Raw genomic sequence first — 18,891 nt, 5'->3', positions numbered from 1 at the left:
CATCTAGTTTTCTATAGAAAATGCTACTGGTTTTCCTTTTAAACCCTTTTCTTAAAAAAAAAAAACAAACACTTTACTGTGGTGTGTATCCTTTTGTCACCTTCACATAAATTAGATTTCATTTTGTTGTTGTTGCTATTGTTGTTAGGTAGTTAGGTGGGTCCTCCCTGTGGAGACCAGGCTGGCCTGGAACTCATAGGCATCCTCCTGCCTCTCATGTGCTGGGGGCTCAGAGGTTAAGTGCACTGGCTGTTCTTCCAGAGGTCCTGAGTTCAATTCCCAGCAATCACATGGTGGCTCCCAACCATCACACAATGAAACAATACAGACAAAACATTGTTTACAAAATAAATAAATAAAAATGTTAAATAAAAAAAAGCATATGTCACTGCATCCAGCTGAGCTGAACATTTGGCTTTGTTTGTTTATTTGTTTGTTTGTTACAAAGTCTTGCTATGTAGGCTAGCATGGCCTCAAACTCACAGAAGTCTCTCAGACTCTGTCTCCCAAGTGATGGTATTAAAAGCATGTGCCACCATGCTAATACGCTGACAGTTTTATTGCGGTGGGACTAGCATTGGCACAGGCATGTATGGAATACATGTGAAGGTCAAATAACTTTGAACGGTTTTTTTTCTTTCCCTCTATCACATGGGTCCCAGAGGTTGAGCTCAGTTTATCAGGTTTGGCTTCAAGCACCTTTACCTACTGAGCTATCTTGCTACCTTCTGAGATTTAATTGCTCTAAGGACATTTGGGGACATTACAAAAAACCTTCAGTTTCGTAGCCGATCTGAACGGATTTCAATTGTGAAGACTTCTGTGTACCGTGTCTTGAAATTCCACTGGCTTCTCCATTGTTAAATTCCATCTTTCTCTCATTGTACACAGCTTCACTTTTGTTTAGGAACTTCTTGTAGCTTTCTGAGAAAGGCTGTATAAAAGTAAATTTGGATTCCAGCCTGAGCTGGTCCCTCAACCTTTCTGGTGTTGATGACACTCCAGAGTGTGACAGGACTACGTAAATGTTAGAGTTAGCCCTTGGCTTACTGTCTGGACTGTATTCAGTAAGCAGTCATGACTTCTAATCCTTTACCCTTAGAAAACTGTGGTGTTCTTTCCTATTTGGAAGCCTCCTGCCCACAGTCCTAATGAAGTGTCTGATACATAGGTGGTAGATAGATGGGAAACATTCAGTTAGCGGGTAGATGAATAGATAACAGGGTGTGTATTCCCCTGACAATATGTAGGTACAGAATTCAAAAAGTCAGGAATGAATATTCTCAGTTTCCTAGCCTTGTTTCCTCTCTTCTAATCTTCACTTTTGGCTACTTTAGGACCAAAAGAAGAAACAGTGAATGACTTCTGGAGAATGATCTGGGAACAAAACACAGCTACTATCGTCATGGTGACTAACCTGAAGGAGAGAAAGGAGGTAAGTTGAAAATTTAGAAGCACAACCCTGATGTAGACATACTCGGTAGAGGGTGCTCCACTATACCTTGAACCTAGCTGCCTTCTTTTTGCAGTTACTCTGCTCATAGATCATCCAGATAAGCTAATGTGTCTCTTCCGGTAGCCTCGATATCTCAGATGAATCTCAGGGTAGAGGGCAGAGGTATCCATGGCACATTGCTGTGTCTGGTATTAAGATAGCTCATTCTGGTTCCAAAATAACCACAAAGGAAGACATGGGCTATTAGCTAGAAAAGACTAGGGGCTTTTGGTTCTCTGGTTCCTCATTCCCTCGTTTCCGGCAGCACCTCCTAAAGCCTGAGTATATCCCCAAGCTGATAGAGAAACCATATGAACCAGCAAAGCCCCTAATACACGTGTAGCTCTATAGGTGAAGCTGAATATAGTGAAGCTGAAGCCTACACCAAGTCCTGCAGGCAGCTTCAAACAGCTCCTTTTTCTTTTGTGGCCTGGCCAGATCTGTAGCTGGGCCATAGCCAGTACCAAACTGGGTTGTCTTAGTCACTCTTCTATTGCTGTGAAGAGACACCATGATCAAGGCTACTCTTAGAAAAGAAAGCACTTTTTTTAAACTTTATTTTATGTGCATTGTGTTTTTGCCTGCATGTATGTCTTATGTGAGATCATCAGATCTTGAAGTTACAGACAGTTGTGAGCTGCCATATGGGTACTGGGATTTGAACTGGGGTCCTCTGGAAGAGCAGTCAGTGCCCTTAACCACTGACGCATCTCTCCAGCCCCAAGAAAGCATTTTTATTGGAACTTGCTTACAGTTTCAGAAGTTTAGTCCATTATCATTATAGTGGGGAGCATAGCAATACACAGGCAGACTTATTTCTGGAGAAGTAACTAAGAGTTGTACATCTGGATCTTCCGGCAGCAGAAAGAGAGAGCCACTGGGCCACGCTTGGGCTTTTGAAACCTCAAAGCCCACCCCTAATGCCACTTCCTCTACAAGACCACATCTACCCCTCAAAATGCCATATCTCTTAATCCTTCTTAAAATAGTGCCACTCCCTGAAGACTAAGCATTCAAATATATGAGCCTATGGGGGCCATTCTTACTCAAATCACTACACTGGGTCATAGATCAACCCACAGAGATCAACCTTCATTCATGACAGTCTTTCTCAAGGATCACCTGGATCACTGTGTGTGTGGTTTTGGGGGTTTGGTTTTGTTTTTGGGGGAGGTATCATTCAGCAGCCCCATAGTGCTTAGAAGGTTAGTTTGGGACTGGGTTTTAGGTTAATGTGCTCTAAACAGACCTCTAGCTCCTGGAAGCTGTTCAGGACTCAGTCAACAGGAAGACCTTGGGTTGTCAACAAGCCACTACTCTGTATGGGTGCACTGCAGTAGCTCTGTCACCGCAACTGCCAGTCCCTCCTTCACACAGGTCTGTGTGTGGCCTGGGAAATTGGGAAGTGCAGATCTTTCTGGTAAAACAGTTTCCATTTGCCTTGAGTTGAGGGGTAGGAGTAGAAATGATAAAAAGGTCTGTCACTGAGCCTGGGTACAGTTGAAGAGAAAGTAAGTTACAGTTACTAAATGTTTAGCTGATGACAGAGGAAAGGGTAGATGACAGAGGAGATCTAGGTTTTGTGGGTTGTTTTTTGTTTCTCTCTTTCTCTCAGTTCCTTTATATCTGCCTTGACAGTCTTGAATGAGAGACGTGTCTGTTTTCTTTATAGTGTAAATGTGCCCAATACTGGCCAGACCAGGGCTGCTGGACCTATGGGAATGTCCGTGTGTCTGTTGAGGACGTGACTGTTCTGGTGGACTACACAGTACGGAAATTCTGCATTCAGCAGGTATAGTCTTCTGCCTCCTTTACAGGCATTTGTGTCAGATCTGCTGACCCTTATGAAGGTGGGAAGGCCTGGGTTGCCCTCTTCTTATTCAGGGTGTCAGGAATTGCATAGTATACAGTCTTTGTGGATTCCAAAACCAGGAATCTGGCCTCCAGGAACTTGTCAGAGCTAAGTAAGCAGTGTTTTTATGACTAGGAGGAAAAGGACCTGTTGAGGTGACGTTTGATTGCCTTGAATCTGACCAGACCTTGTAAAGAGGGGCTTCAGGAAGAGGGGCAGTCTTCAGGGTGTTGTGTTCACCTCTCTAAGGGTTCTAACACCAAGGATATAGTGAGACTATTGTAAGCTTTCCAGAGTCATCCTGGAGGCCTGAGCTGGAGTTGGGGGTTGGAGCACTATGGAAAGAGAACTTAAAAAGAATCAGGAGGCAGCCAGGCATGGTGGCACACGCCTGTAATCCCAGCACTTAGGGAGGCAAAGACAGATATCTGTGAGTTCAAGGCCAGCCTGGTCTACAAAGCGAGTCCATGATAGCCGAGGCTACACAGAGAAACCCTATCTCCCAAAAAAAGGAAGCAGGAGGCCTGCTGGTTGTGGTAGTGCACACCTTTAGTCCCAGCCTGGTCTACAAAGTGAAATCAGGAGCTCTGCATTGTGTTTACTGTAATAATTCTTGGGCTTAGATCAGGTCATTTAAGTTCTCTGAGTTTCACCTTCTTTTGTAGACCAAGAATAATAGTAACAGAGCAGCCTAATGTGTAGGGAGGACTCTCTGTCTGTGATTAGTGCTCCTCTGGGTGCCCCCTCATTCTTCCATCAACCTGACAACCCCTGTTACACCTTCCCTACCAACAAACACAGAATATCCTCACTTCACAGGTGGGCGACGTGACCAACAGAAAACCACAGCGCCTCATCACTCAGTTCCATTTTACCAGCTGGCCAGACTTTGGGGTGCCTTTCACCCCAATTGGCATGCTCAAGTTCCTCAAGAAGGTGAAAGCCTGTAACCCTCAGTATGCAGGGGCCATCGTGGTCCACTGCAGGTCAGTGTGGCCTGACCCTTGCCCGCTTTCTGCCCTGTTTGCCAGAGCAAGGGATCAGCTCAGGGACCCTGACCAAAGAGGCTGACGCAGAAGAAATGCATAGCTGGGACCCCAGGGAGCAGCCAGAGACAATGTTCAAGTTGAGTCTGGGTGGAGAATATGACTTGTGGAAATGGGAGTTAGGCAGCTCACTCTGGTTCTAACTTAGCTGTGAAGGGAGACTTGAGCCAGAGGCTGTGTCTTACTTCTAGAAGCAGTATTTGCAGCTATTGAAGAATTGGGGTACTGGTTCCCATTATTTTCAGTATATACCCCTGACAATGCATGAGATAAAAATTCTGCTTTTATATTATATTAATTGGGGTTAGGAGGGCAGCCCTCCAAGGTTAGGAGAGAGAGGCTCCACAGTGAAGCCAAGCAAACTGGATCAGCTGCTGGCTCAGTTTTCTTGCTAGCCTGAGACCCTTAAGTATCAGGATACGCAGGCCCTGATAGCATCTACTGTGTTCCTAGCACAGTAGATTGTTGATGCTAGGGCAGTGTTCTGCCCACTGGAAATTAGAATTTAGCTGTCTGGAGAAAGCCTGAGGCTGTGCCACCCTCCCTCGTCTGCTCCCACAAGCTGTACCTGGCATGCGCTAACCCCTTGCTCTCTGGCTACAGTGCAGGTGTAGGGCGCACTGGCACATTTGTTGTCATCGATGCCATGCTGGACATGATGCATTCTGAACGGAAAGTGGATGTCTATGGTTTTGTAAGCCGGATCCGGGCCCAGCGCTGCCAGATGGTACAGACAGACGTGAGTGATCTGTGGGTGAGGCAAGGGAAAGGCTTTCTAATGCCAGGACATCTGCCTACTCTGAAGACTCCAGTTCATTGCACATGAACATCACACAGTGTGTATACGTGCACAGGCGTGTCCACGCATGTAATATGGAATGCATGTGTTGGTTAGAGGACAAATACAAGCTAATTCTTTTTTTTTCTGCTGTGTTTGTAAAGAAGCTAAGCATTTGGGGCTAAAGATGTGGCTCAGAAGTTAAGAGCACCCAGCATCCACATGGAGGCTAACAACTATTTGTAACGCCAATTCCAGGAGATACAACACCTTCTTCTGGCCTCTGTGGGCACTAGGCATGCACATGGTACTTATACATACGTGAAACAAAACACTCAACACATAAGATAAATAAAATCTTTTTTAAAAGAAAGAACACATAGAGGAGGTTGTAGCTTTATGGCTGGGGGAAACATGAAGGAAGCTGACATTCTCATTGGCCCTTATGGATACGGGAATAGTTTTTAATGAATGCACGCATGCCAGAGCCCACAGTCACGATGCAGCCAAGTCCAAGAGCAGCAGTGAGATGGACTCTGTCACAGATCTAGGATGGAAGCAGGCTAGAGTCTAAGACTTGCAGACTTTTACAGCTTTTGTGTGTGTCCTGTTTCTGACAGACTCCTCAGACTGGAATCTAGCAGGTCAGGACTCTGTCTCCCAGCCTTAACTCTTCCAGGGGCACTCGGGTGTTTCAAGTGCTACTTCACTGTATCATGTCAGTATGCATGAATCAAAGGAAAAGTAGACTGAATAAAGATGGCATTAGGAGTGATTTGGTCCCACCAGGGCCATGCTGTTCATAACTGAGACCTCTGTATGATTCACATTCCAGATGCAGTACGTCTTCATATACCAGGCCCTTCTGGAGCATTATCTGTATGGGGATACAGAACTGGAAGTGACTTCCCTGGAAACCCACCTACAAAAAATTTATAACAAGATCCCAGGGACTAGCAACAATGGATTAGAAGAGGAGTTCAAGGTGAGTTGAAGCTGCATAACCTCCAGACACACAGTCTAGAAAAAATGCTAAATCTGTGCGTTGCCATGGCCAGTGGTAGTTGAGTATGTCCTGAATGTTAAAACTATTTGTATTGTTTTTATGGAAAATGGATAGAAAACAGTGATTGTTTAAGACTCTCAGCACTCTTAATTATAATGTACAGCAATGTAAAGGTCAGATAAAAAATTGTTTGGGTTCTGCAGTCCATATAGTGTTCCACCTACTTAATACTGCCATTGTAACACAAAAGCAACCTGAGACAACAAGTCAACAATTGAGATTGGCTGTTACTTCAAAGTAATAGGCGATATTTGGCCTATGACCCTTAGATTGCTGACCACTACTGCATGCTATCAGACAGTGACCCAACACTTAGGGCCTGTGACTATGGGTTTAACTCAGTGATAGAATGTATACTATCCGTGGCTATGGATTCAATCCCCAGCAACCCCTTCCCCCAAAAAAGTAAATAAATAAAACCCTATGTCACATTCCTCATCAAGAAGTACTTACTCCTAGAAGCTGGGCATGGTAGTTCACTCCTTTAATTCCAGCATAGACAAGGGGATCTCTGTGAATTTGAGGCCAGAATGGTATACATAGCAAGCTCCAGGACAGCCAGAACCACATAGAGAGACCCTGTCTAAAAAACAAAGAAAGAAATAAAGCCGGGCATGGCGATGCACACCTGTAATCCTGGCACTCGGGGAGGCAGAAGCAGGGAGATCTCTGAGTTGGATGTCAGCCTGGTCTACAACTCGAATCCAGGACAGTCAAGCCTACACAGAGAAACCCTGTCTCAAAAAACCAAAACAAACAAACAAATGAAGAAGTGCTCAAGCCTAAGCTGGGCCTGGGACTGCAAGCCTATAAATTGCAGGCATTTGGGAGGCTGAGGCAGGAGGATTACAGGACTCTTATCTCAATTTTTTTAAAATGGAATGGAGCTACATATGGTGGCTTTAATCCCAGCACTTGGGAGGTCAGGGCAGACAGAGTACTGGTTTGAGGCCAACCTGGTCTACAAAGTAAGTTCTAAGACAGGCAGGACTGTGTAGAGAGACCTGTCTAAAAAGAAGAGTTAGTGTGAGTGTGCACTCAGAAGCAAGACAGATAGTGGGTGGGAGTAGAGAGAACCATCCTCTTTAAAGCAGGCCTTAACTTACTGTATTGTATATTTGATTTGCTGGGACGCTGCACAAGCATGACAACTCAAGTTTGGATGTTCAGCACCCATGTGAAAACTAGGCATGATGGGAGGTGCCTGTAACCCTACTACGAGGGAAACAGAGATGGGGAAGGGACAGCCACTTGCCAGTCAACCAGGTAGCCGCAGTGGCAAGCTTCAGGTTCCACGAGAGGACCCTGTCTCAAAAAGTAAGGTGGAGAGTGATAAAGTAGGTCACCCAACATCAGCCTCTGGCTGCATATGCACACACATGAGGAATACCTTACACACAAGAAAGCAACCTTAGAACCAGGAAAGAAGAGTACAATTTGAATGCTCTTCTAAATGGCAGAAGAGTGGCCCAAAAAATTTAAGGCCAGAGGACTCTCGGGAGGTTCTGCAGGAGCCTAGAAAGCATTGCTTCTCATTCTTTTGACTTCTTACTAACAGAAAAATCACATCTGGAAATGAAGATGAAAGTTTCAGGTGAAAGTGCAGCAGGGGTCCCGGGGATATGGTCTTAGTGACTGACAAGAGTCTTCTCGGGTTCACTTACTGGGACAATAGTGTCTTTCTTCTTTCTTCGTTCAGAAGTTAACATCAATCAAAATCCAGAACGACAAGATGCGTACTGGAAACCTTCCAGCCAACATGAAGAAGAACCGGGTTTTACAAATCATTCCTTGTAAGTCCCCCTACCCACTCCGGAGTGTTATGGCTCCAGCTCCCAGTTTCCTCCCAGCTTCTCAGGTGTGGTCACTGGCCTGAAGTCGAGAGTCACAGCATTGCCTGTTTCTCTCAGTTCTTTAGTGGTTTCAGGAAAGCCTAAGAATATTGCTTTGGCCCACTGGCTTATGAGATTGGAAGGGGAGTGAATGTTGGTGAACTGCAAGCCATTCATTGTCCTCCCTGCAGATGAATTCAACCGAGTGATCATTCCAGTCAAACGAGGTGAAGAGAACACGGACTATGTGAATGCGTCCTTCATTGACGTAAGTGCTCAGTTCTTTCCCTGAGTCTGTTCCATGGGGCTTCCAAAGACTCCCTCACATGTCTACTTGAGAAGAACATCTTTGAGTTAATCAACAGCTACTGAATTCATTGCCACCTACCCACCCTGAGCACTAGGCCTGTCTAGCCATAAAGAGCAGAATGTAAAGGAGATGTGCTACGTATTTCTGGAAGAGAACCTTACAACATAATCACATCCAAGAATCTAAAACTGATCTAATTTTTCCTATTTCTACTCTCTTCCTCTACCTCCAGCCCCCTACTTCCCTTCCCCTGGTATGATCCTTGGTCAAAAGGGAGTTGTTTCTGGAATCCGTGTACCTCCAGTTGGTCTCTATCCTAAGAGCTCATCTCACTGCCTTCCAGATAAGCCTGTTTTTAAGGTTGTACACCACTCCTTGACAAACCACCTTTGTGATTCACCTGACCCTTACAGGGCTACCGGCAGAAAGACTCCTACATTGCCAGCCAGGGCCCTCTTCTCCACACAGTTGAGGACTTCTGGCGGATGATCTGGGAATGGAAGTCCTGCTCCATCGTAATGCTAACAGAACTGGAAGAAAGAGGCCAGGTGAGCTCCAGAAGATGCTATGGGAAACAAAAAGGTTGGGGCAACTGTAAAATATATTTGGATCTTTTCTTTGATACTGTCCTGGCATATAAACAGCCAGTTGGTATTTAAGCAGCCTTCAGCTTCTCCCTGAACCTCCAGTCGAGTCCAGACATTTCCTACCATTTCACTTTTCTCCTTTATCAGGCCCTCAGACTGGCCTTTGCACACATTCTGTCCATCCTACCTCCCTAGTAAGGCAAAGCCAGTGAGGAAAGAAGTCATATAGCTTGGCTGTCAAGTAGAAGCATCTAAGTGCCCTTAAGACAGGGGCAGCTCTTATAATTAAAAGAAAATGATTAAATTTAAGAAATGTAAAGGAAAAGAAAAGCATTATAAAAAACAAAAAGAATTTGAGGCCAAGTATGGAGCTTCCATTCCAGCACTATGGAGGTAGAGGCACGAAGGTCTATCTGAAATCGAGGCAGCCTGGTCTACACAGGGAGTTCCAGGCAAGCCAGGGCTGCCTAGTGAGACCCTGTCTTAAAAAAAGGGAAAAAAAATTCATTAGCAAGGATTTCCTCAGAACTAGAGAGAAGAGAGAACGGCCCAGTGCTGGGCCAGCAGCTTCATAGCACATATTTAAGGTCATTTTTCTTAAAGGAATAAAAGTTAGAGCCGACTTAAAAGTATTTTTGTCTGGGGTTCCGACTATACATAGACCTCAGAGATGTCCTAGAGCAGCTCCTCAGCATAGGAAATCGCCCCCAACTCTCTGTCCCTGGTCATGCAGCCTCAACGGGGCACCCTCGAGTTCAGGATACCATCTTTCATCCTTTACTTCAGGCTGCGCTCCTATAGTGCTTCTTTTTGAAGCCTCTCTGCATCAAGGTGGTGCACCATACTGAGGTTTTTCACTGTCCGTGGAGCATCCTTTAGCAGGTATTGGAATCAATACAATGAGCCTGGAGATGCTATTGTGGCCTGGTAACACTTCTGAGCATTATACCAAAGTAAAGAGCCTTTGAGAGGCTGGAGAACAGTTAATACTTGCTGCAGTCAAGAACAGATTTGAATCCAAACCCTCATGTAATAAGCCAGCTGTTCTGCACAGTCCTATAACCCTGCATCCAGTGGGCAGAGACAGGATTGCTGGGGCTTCCCAGCTTCCATCCTCACTGAGAACTGAGAGCCGGAGTTGAGGGAAAAACCTTGCCTCAAAGAAATCAGTGAGGAGTAAGGAATACATGATGCCCTTCTAGCCTTCTCCTGTGCACACTGGCACATGCACACATGAACAAAAACACCAGTTATTTTTTATTTTTTTAAATATTTATTTATTTATTTTATGTAAATGAGTGCTCTATCTGTATGTACACCTGCATGCCAGAAGAAGGCACCAGATCTCTGTATAGATGGTTGTGAGCCACGATGTGGTTGCTAGGAATTGAACTCAGGACCTCTGGAAGAGCAGACAGTGCTCTCAACCTCTTAGCCCTCTCTCCAGCCACCCCCACTTTTTTTTTTTTTTTTTAATAAAAGGTACTTTGACAAATCTAATCTGTATATCTCTTTAAAACTCTCTGGGGTTAGTAAGATGACTCAGTGGATGTGAGTGCTGTTCTGTGACTTCCATATGCACCTCGTGGCACAGTCATACGCACACACAATAAATGAATAATAAATGTTCTCTTATAAACAGACCTCTTTACCCTGGCAAGGTGATGCAAACCTGTAATCCCAGAACTTAGGCAGCAGATGTAAAAGATTCATCACTCATTCATCTCGCTCTGACCCCACCCAAATAAATGTTACCTTTCACCCATTTGCTCGTGTCTCAAGTCTTTCCATGCCCCTACAGGCAGTTTGTCTTGCGTGTGTTGGTGAGTCCTGGTAGCTGCTGAGTATGCCCACTTTCCTAGCTTGACCACTGCCTCTCACCATTATCTCTGACAGGATGAGGTACAGACATGTGGACAGTAGTGGTGCCTTCCAGGCATCCCGCCAGCACAGGTCCTCACCTCAGGTCACCTGATACCACTTCCTGTATCCTGCCAAACCTCCTTATTTCCTCATGTAGCAGCCAAGTGGTGCCTTTTTGAAAAATATAAATGTAATCATGTCACTCTTTGTGGAGATCTTGCTAAAATACCCATGCATGTAAATTACAGGAATATTTAGTGGTGACAACTAATTTTCGAACTTGGATTCAGCCTTTCTTCTCATCTCACTTATTTATGTACAGACAGGATCTCATGCCTCTTGGGATAACTTCAGCTCCACTGGGTTGCCAAGGCTAACCTTGAACGTTTGATCCTCCTCCCCCACCTCTCTAGAATGCTGGGATTACAAGTGTACACCATCATGCCTAGTTTTTTTCTGTACTGGGGAACAAACCTAGGACTTCAAATATGCTCAGTAACTTAGCTACATCCCAGCCCTGGTTGTTTCTGAAATTCTTACAATATTTTCCAGGCTGGCTTTTAAAGCAGCATCCTTTTAACAAGGTGGTGGCACATGCCTCTAATCTCAGTGCTCCAGGTAGGAGGATCTCTGCTGGGTTCAAGGCCACCTAGAATTATATAGTGACACTGTGAGACTCTGGCTCCAAGGGGAGTGGGGAGATGGAAGGGGTTGGGGGGCGGGGAGAAGAAAAGAAAAATCAGAATCCTTTTGCCTCACCATCCCAAATACAGGAATTATGGGTATGTGCACTATCCTTCCCATGTCTGTCACACCCTTCCTTCATCCTACTTTCCGTATTCTCGGTTGCCATCTACACACTAGATAGAACATGGTTATAGTTTGCAAGATCAGTCACAGCCTCTGTCTTTGAGAAGGGAGTCTCATTTTCTTAATGGCCTTGTGTTCCCTGTGGACCTAATCACCAGCTTTGCCCTTATATCTCCATTCCCAGCAGGATCCCTGGGCATTTTTAGCCTGGGCCTTCCTACTACCTAGATTCTTTAGACTCACATTTTGCCCCTTAAATCAGAGTCAGCCTGGTAGATCCCTGATCTGAAGCTGTCAACCCCCAGCAGCCACAGAAACACTGGCACTGCTGTCACAGCATTCCCCACCAACCTCCCACGGCCAAGAGGCCGCCTCTAAGTTGCACAGTCCTTCTGAATCTCAGAGAGTTTGACTTTGCTTTTTGCACTCCAAACTACTTTGATTTTTGTTATTGAGCCCACCTGGAAAACTAAATTAAAAGAAGAATCCTGTTACTTCACCAAGTGAGGACTGCCTGAGGATAACTGCCTGTTATCTATCTCATAACTATCATAATGTATATGGTATCTCTTCATATCATCCATTAAACCCTAGTCCCATCAAGTAATCAGATGTATTTCAACTACTGTATCTTACACACCTCTTTGCAACAGGTTTTTGGTTTGGTTTGTTTGTTTGTTTGTTTGTTTGTTTGTTTGTTTGTTTTTACCTTGATAATCATCATGTAGCATGAGTCTGGAACCTCAGGTTCAGTCAGGACCAAATGAAACTACCTTAACCCACTATTCCCATTAGCCAGCCAGAAAAAGCTTCAATTTTACTATTCTCCTCTCCCTTCTTCACCCCAGCTTAAAGGGGCCTCTTCTGTCCCCACCCCTTGTAAGTAACTGATCTTATGACCTAAAAGCTGCTAGGTGTGGTTTTCAGTACCTAATTATCAGTTTGCTGGCTGATTGGTTTGGGTTTTTTGAGATCTTACTTTGTAGCCCAGGCTAACCTTGAACTCACAGTCCTCTTTACCTTTGCCTCCAAAATACTGGGGTTACAGTCGTGAGCCATCACACCTGGCCCTTGATAGCTAATTCTCTTTTAACGTCTGCTGGTACTGGCTTGTTCTGCCCACCAGCAAGGATAAAAACACACACTTAGCAACCTTCAGGCCTCTCTTTAACCGTTACAGATTAGAGGTCTAAGAGGACACAGCAGGTACAGCACTGTGGCACACACCTTCAGTCTCAGCACTGGGGAGGCAGAAGGCTAGACTTCTGTGAGTTTCAAGGCCTGATGGCTTAGTGAGTTCCAGGCCAGCCAGGGCTACACAGTAGGACCCAGGAACGTAAGTGGTATATACACGCACATGCAAGCAAAACAGTCAGATATAAATAAATCTAAAGATAAGTGTCAGAAGAAAAGGTCTCTGTGCTGTGAGGAGCCAGGCTTCTTACGGGCACTACTGCTGCTCTGCCGTGCACTCTAGCCCCTGACCTAACACACCTCTCCATTTGTTCCTCCAGGAGAAGTGTGCGCAGTATTGGCCATCTGATGGCCTGGTGTCCTATGGGGATATCACAGTTGAGCTGAAGAAGGAGGAGGAATGTGAGAGCTATACTGTCCGAGACCTCCTGGTCACCAACACCAGGGTAAGATGGGTACTAGGTGTGGCTGCTCCTGCAGGAAGAGCAGACTTCCACTGCTTCCCTGATCTCTCTTCTTCCAAAGGAGAACAAGAGTCGGCAGATCCGACAGTTCCACTTCCATGGCTGGCCGGAGGTGGGCATCCCCAGCGATGGGAAGGGCATGATCAACATCATTGCAGCAGTACAGAAGCAGCAGCAGCAGTCGGGGAACCATCCCATCACTGTGCACTGCAGGTACCAAAGAAACCAGAAGCTGGGTTGCGGGTGGGGTATAATGGTGAATATTGACCAGGTCACAAGGAGAGACCCTGAACAGATACTGCTGAGCACCATGGTGTTGGATGATCCAGACAACTGGGTAATGAGAGGGGATCTTAGGAGTGTGCACAGTGTATGTATGTTCATTTCTTGAGAAGACCATGGGGCAGTGAAGGGATCCAGGGCAGCAGCAAGGGAGGCCAACACTGGAGAGACCAGTTAGGTAGTTGGGGTGTAGGCCTGGTCTCCTGAAGCATGGGGAAAAAGAAAAAAGTATTTTGAGAATGGTTTGAGAAAAAAATCAATAAGACTGAGAAGAGACGAAAAAAGAAAAGGCAAGAATTCCTCCCCAAGTTTGAGACCAAATTAGTAGTAACATTGACATCAGCAACAGAAGAACAGTGGAAAGAAGACTTGTTTGGGGGAGCAAGTGCCTCTCATTTGAAGTGGCATGTTAGAGGGGAAATAGTAGTAGTCTGGGGATGTGGCAAGCACTTGGCCAGCATGCTCAAGGCCCCGAGTGAAGTCCCCAGCACTCCAGGGTAAAAAAAAATGTTTATCCTGAGGTATATCCTTAATAGAGAAGTCTCCCCAGACATGGGGAGTGTATGGTTAACTCCAGTACTCAGGAAGAAGTAGACTATCTGTAAGTAAGTTTAAGGCCAGCCTGGTCTACATAGTCAGTTCCAGGCCAAGCAGGGCTACATAGTGAGACCCTGTTTAAAAAAAAAAAAGTACAGTCTCTTAAAAGATTTACCCCTACTGTAGGGCTGAGGATTTAGCTTTGTGCACACATAACATATGACATGAAACCTGTACATGGCCTGTAATCCCAGCATTCAGGAGGTGGAGTCTGGAGGATTGGAAGTTCAAGGTTATCCTCAACTATATAGCAAAACAATAAAAAGTATATCAGTATTCTTCCAAGTTCTCCCATTCCAGGTCTCCCTGTGGCCTCACAATGGCTGGAGACAATGGCTTTTCACACTGGATACAAGTCACTCATCTCTTTGTGACATGCTTTAATAGCTGCTCTTGTGGTTTTTGTCTTCATGGGCCATTCTGTCTCTGCGCATGCTGATTCTAGCTCATCTGTGGTCCATTCTTGGACTCCCAGACAAGGTAGCTCATCTAAACTCCTTTGCTCATAGTGTCCACTGCCAAGTCTTGGTCTCTGGTTCAAACTTTCCCTTAAATTTCGTATTGCTATATCTGGCATTTATGTATCTTAAGAGTCAAGTCATAACTCCTGATCTTCCTTCCAAATCTTCCCCAAATCAGTGTTTTCTACTCCTGTGTAACTCTCTTGTTGTCTTAATTTTTATTTATTTATTTGTTTGTTTGTTTGTTTGTTTGTTTGTATAAGGGTGTTTTGTCTACATGTGTGTCTTTACATCATGTGCGTCCCTGGTGCTTGAGGAGGCCAGGAAAGGGCATTGGATGGAGTTAGAAATGGTTGTGAGCTGACATATAGATGCTAGGAATGAAATCCATGTCCTCTGCAAGAGCAGCCAGTGCTCTTAACCATAGAGCCGCCTCTCCAGAACTCTCTTTTTGTTTTTATTTGTTTTTAGTTTTGTTTTTTGAGACGGTTTTACTGAATAGACCAGGCTAGCTTCAAACTTAACAGAGATCCACCTACCTCTCTGTCTCCCAAGTGTTCCTGGGACCCTCTTAACTCAGTCTTATGAGAAGCCTTAGAAGTTCTCCTCCCATTCTCCATATCATGTCTGAGCCATCAGTGAATCCTGTTCTACCTGCCCCTTCTTCTCAGAATGCAAATACTACTTCTACCTCCCCAGAGCTCCTCACCCCAAGCTACCTTCCCTCTCTTCTGACTCTGGCTTTCTCGACCCCTCAACCCCACCCTTAACACAGCAACCTTAAAGTCTTTTAAAAGAAAAGACTCCTGAATCTGGGTCAAGGAGATAGTTTTGCTAGTAAAAGCACTGCGATGCAAGCCCGACAGCACAACTTCATCCCCAGAACCCATGTAAAAAGCTAGATGTAGTATCCCTGCATCGACAGTCCCAGCACTGGAAACTGAGACAGTAGAATTCCCAGCAGCTCTCCAGCCAGCTAGCCTGCTGTTGACTGTGCAGTGGCAGAAACAAAGACTGCCTCAACAGAAGTTGTCTCCTAACCTCCGTGTGTACACTATGGCTTCTGCGTTCCCCCACACCCTGCAGCCTGCTCCCACACACTCACACTTCTCCAGTCCTCACACACAAATAAACAGAATCAGTAACACTAGACCACTCCTACCTAGAATCCCAACAAGGGCCCAGTATGATGTGAGGTCTCCTTGCCAAGCCAGTCAGCTAAGGGTACCCAGCATTCTCTTGGGCTCTGATCTCATACCTACCATTCTCCTTTCCCTTCTGCACTAGATCCAGGTACCTCACGTCATCACCCTCAACCCCTAAGAGGCTTGTTTTCAGATAGCCAGGCATGGTGCATCACTGTCACTTGGTGTCTGCTCATGCAGCATTCTTTCAGAGAACCTTCCCTACCTTCCCTGAGCATCCTGCCTGAAGCATTGTTCCTCCCTTTTTTTTTTCTTATTGTGTGTGTGTACATACAATAGATGTGTGTGCATATATAATATATATATTAATATATATATTAAAGATTTATTTATTATTTATACAGCATTCTGCCTACACACCAAGTCTTACTATAGATGCTTATGAGCCACCATGTGGTTGCTGGCAATTGAACTCAGGATCTTTGGAAGAACCACGAGTGTTTTTAACCTCTGAGCCATCTCTCCAGCCCCTGTTGTGTGTGTGTGTGTGTGTGTGTGTGTGTGTGTGTGTGTGTGTGTATTTTTTTTTTTTTTGCTTGTTTGTTTGTTTTTGTTTTTCAAGACAGGGTTTTTCTGTGTAGCCTTTGCTGTCCTGGGCTCACTTTGTAGACCAGGCTGACCTTGAACTCACAGAGATCCACCAGCCTCTGCCTTCCAGAGTGCCAGGATTACAGATGTGCACCACCACACCCAGCTGTATATCTTACTTATCTAGGAGGACTGCTGAGTCATAGCCCCTGCCATACAATAGGTACTCGTCTGGTTAGGGAATCATCTGGTAATATTGGACATAGTGGATCATGTCAAAGTGGAAGTTTATATTCCTTAGAGAGAATGAAAAGGAATCTGCAAACACCAGTGCAGAAAGTTTGAGTCAACAGCTGATGAAGACAGCCTAGTCATTGTAGGTAGACAACAAGGAGTTGGGCTGACAGGGTATGTGAAAGCTGTCACCCTAAGGCGACCCACAAGCACATCCTCAATGCCCACAGGAAGGGCAGCAGGGATCCACCAGCTCTCCTGAGCTCTTTTCTCATAAAGCTCCAGGCTAGGAGGACAGAGGTAAGCAAGGCCCCACTGACACCTTCCCCTGGCAGCTCCATGGATGAACTCACCCTCCCAAAACCAGCCTCAGCTTGCATCTGTTCCTCACCACACTTGCCCCTCAGAACAGACAGCTCCAGACAGCAGGTGTAGTAAGTGTATCTGCTCTGTTTCAGTGCCGGGGCAGGACGGACGGGGACCTTTTGTGCCTTGAGCACAGTCCTGGAGCGTGTGAAAGCAGAAGGAATTTTGGATGTCTTCCAAACGGTCAAGAGCCTGCGGCTACAGAGGCCACACATGGTCCAGACACTGGTATGATGCTTATGTCTGTGTGTTGACACGCTGTCCATAGCTCTTCCTATTAGGAGTGAGCCTTCAGAGAGCTCCCCATACTCAGAAGACAGGCAGCGCCTCGGGAAGCAGGGTCAGATGGGGAGCACAGCCTGCTGTTACCAAAAGAAATAGAATAGGTTAGATGGAAGTACCTTGAGTCTGGGGAGATAGCCCAGTGGGTAACAGCACTTGTTCTGCAAGCATGCAAACCTGAGTTCAGATCCCCAGCACTTAGGAAAAAAGATGGATGGCCGGTATGTACCAGCACTGAAGGCAGACACAGGCAGATCCCAGGAGCTCCCTGGCCAGCCAGCCTAGCTGAAATAGCCATCTTCTGGTTCAGTGAGAGACCCTCTCTGAAGGGAATAGATAAGAGAACAATTGAAGAAGACGCCTTATTGATGTTCAGGCCTCAGGTGCACAATCACAGCTGAGTACTCACACACATACCTCACACACACGCACACGCAAGCACGCATGTGCAGAGGGAATGCCTGAATGACCCACAGGGTTTGTCTGTACTCTGTTTGGATTCTGTTTAGAAGCATTTGTTTTGCTTGGCTTTCTGTTCAGAGGTCTGACTCTTGACAAAGGTTTTCCTGAATCTTGTGGACCAAGAAAGGTTTGAGGGGAAACGTGCCTTTTAGGAGATTTGAGAAGAGATAAAGCTTTGGGTGTTAGGATTCATCTCAGCCCAGCAGCCTGGGGTCAGCCTAGCACACATCTGACCTGCAGGACCTAGGACTGTCCTCACATGTCTGCTCAGCACTGCCTGTAGAAGGTCTACTTTAGTTCTCTCAGTTTCCCACTTCAAAAACTGGGTCTAAGCCCGGGTGATGGTGCATACCTTTATTCCCAACACTCAGGAGGCAGAAGCAGGCGTGAGTTCTAAGACAGCCTGGTCTACAGAGCGAGTCCTGGGCCAGCCAAGTAGTGATTTGTGTGAAAAGGGGCCTCCGTTAGGAACTGGGCTTCGGCATTCCCCATGGTAACTCTGGTTTTCTTCCCTGCCTCTTCTCCAGGAACAGTATGAATTCTGCTACAAGGTGGTGCAGGAGTATATCGATGCCTTCTCAGACTATGCCAACTTCAAGTAACAGGTGACAGGCCTACAGACAGGAGAATTGCCTTTAATATTTTGTAATATTCTGTTTTGTTAATATACCCAAAATTGTATATATCTTATAACTGTTTTAGAAATGGCACATAGGCTTCTATTACTGATTAGGTGGAGATTTTGTATGTAAATGTGTTAGCACTGATAGTCCTTTTCCAGTGTTTTATTGGGGAATTAAATAGTGTGATATTTGGACTGATATCATGAAACCCTGAGCCTGAAAATTGGGCTGGATTATTCTTTGCTTCAAACGTCTTTTCCTAAAGAAGATAAACATAAGACTCATTCCAGGTAGCTCAGTGCCGACTAAAACAAAGCACAGCGTTCTCAGAGCTCTCGAGGAAGCAGTTGTCTCACTGTCCCCATCCAGCCTCTTTTCCCTCCTTGTACTGTAAATATCCTTCCCCTTTCCAGTCCACCCTCATCTCCCACTACCTTCGTCCCAGTATCAGCCTCCCCCAGCATGGGGAATAATGAGACGAGAGCGGCATCTCTGGCACCACACTAGGGATCATCAGGTAATAAAACGTTTGATTCCCTGAGGAAATGTTGGTC

General features: G+C 45.5%; 1 protein-coding gene across 2 annotated transcripts in view; it reads left to right on the top strand.

Annotated features, from left to right (window-relative positions):
• Positions 1–18,535, top strand: part of Ptpra (protein tyrosine phosphatase receptor type A) — a 110,191-nt gene extending 91,656 nt beyond the window's left edge. For both annotated transcript variants that reach the window (XM_055612164.1, XM_055612208.1), the window contains 12 exons: positions 1,338–1,435; positions 3,168–3,287; positions 4,167–4,333; positions 4,997–5,132; positions 6,007–6,156; positions 7,937–8,030; positions 8,261–8,337; positions 8,793–8,927; positions 13,154–13,279; positions 13,359–13,510; positions 17,063–17,198; positions 18,242–18,535. In XM_055612164.1, coding sequence (XP_055468139.1) covers positions 1,338–1,435; positions 3,168–3,287; positions 4,167–4,333; positions 4,997–5,132; positions 6,007–6,156; positions 7,937–8,030; positions 8,261–8,337; positions 8,793–8,927; positions 13,154–13,279; positions 13,359–13,510; positions 17,063–17,198; positions 18,242–18,316 — 1,466 coding nt within the window. In that variant the 3' untranslated portion in view covers positions 18,317–18,535. The remainder of the gene's footprint in view (positions 1–1,337; positions 1,436–3,167; positions 3,288–4,166; positions 4,334–4,996; positions 5,133–6,006; positions 6,157–7,936; positions 8,031–8,260; positions 8,338–8,792; positions 8,928–13,153; positions 13,280–13,358; positions 13,511–17,062; positions 17,199–18,241) is intronic.
• Positions 18,536–18,891: the final 356 nt, after the last annotated feature.

The sequence above is a fragment of the Psammomys obesus genome, unplaced genomic scaffold (genome assembly GCF_907164565.1).
Source record: "Psammomys obesus unplaced genomic scaffold, mPsaObe1.curated_primary_1811, whole genome shotgun sequence".
NCBI lineage: Eukaryota > Metazoa > Chordata > Mammalia > Rodentia > Muridae > Psammomys > Psammomys obesus.
Note: the sequence above shows the minus strand (reverse complement) of the source record. Positions and strands in the feature narration are given on the sequence as shown.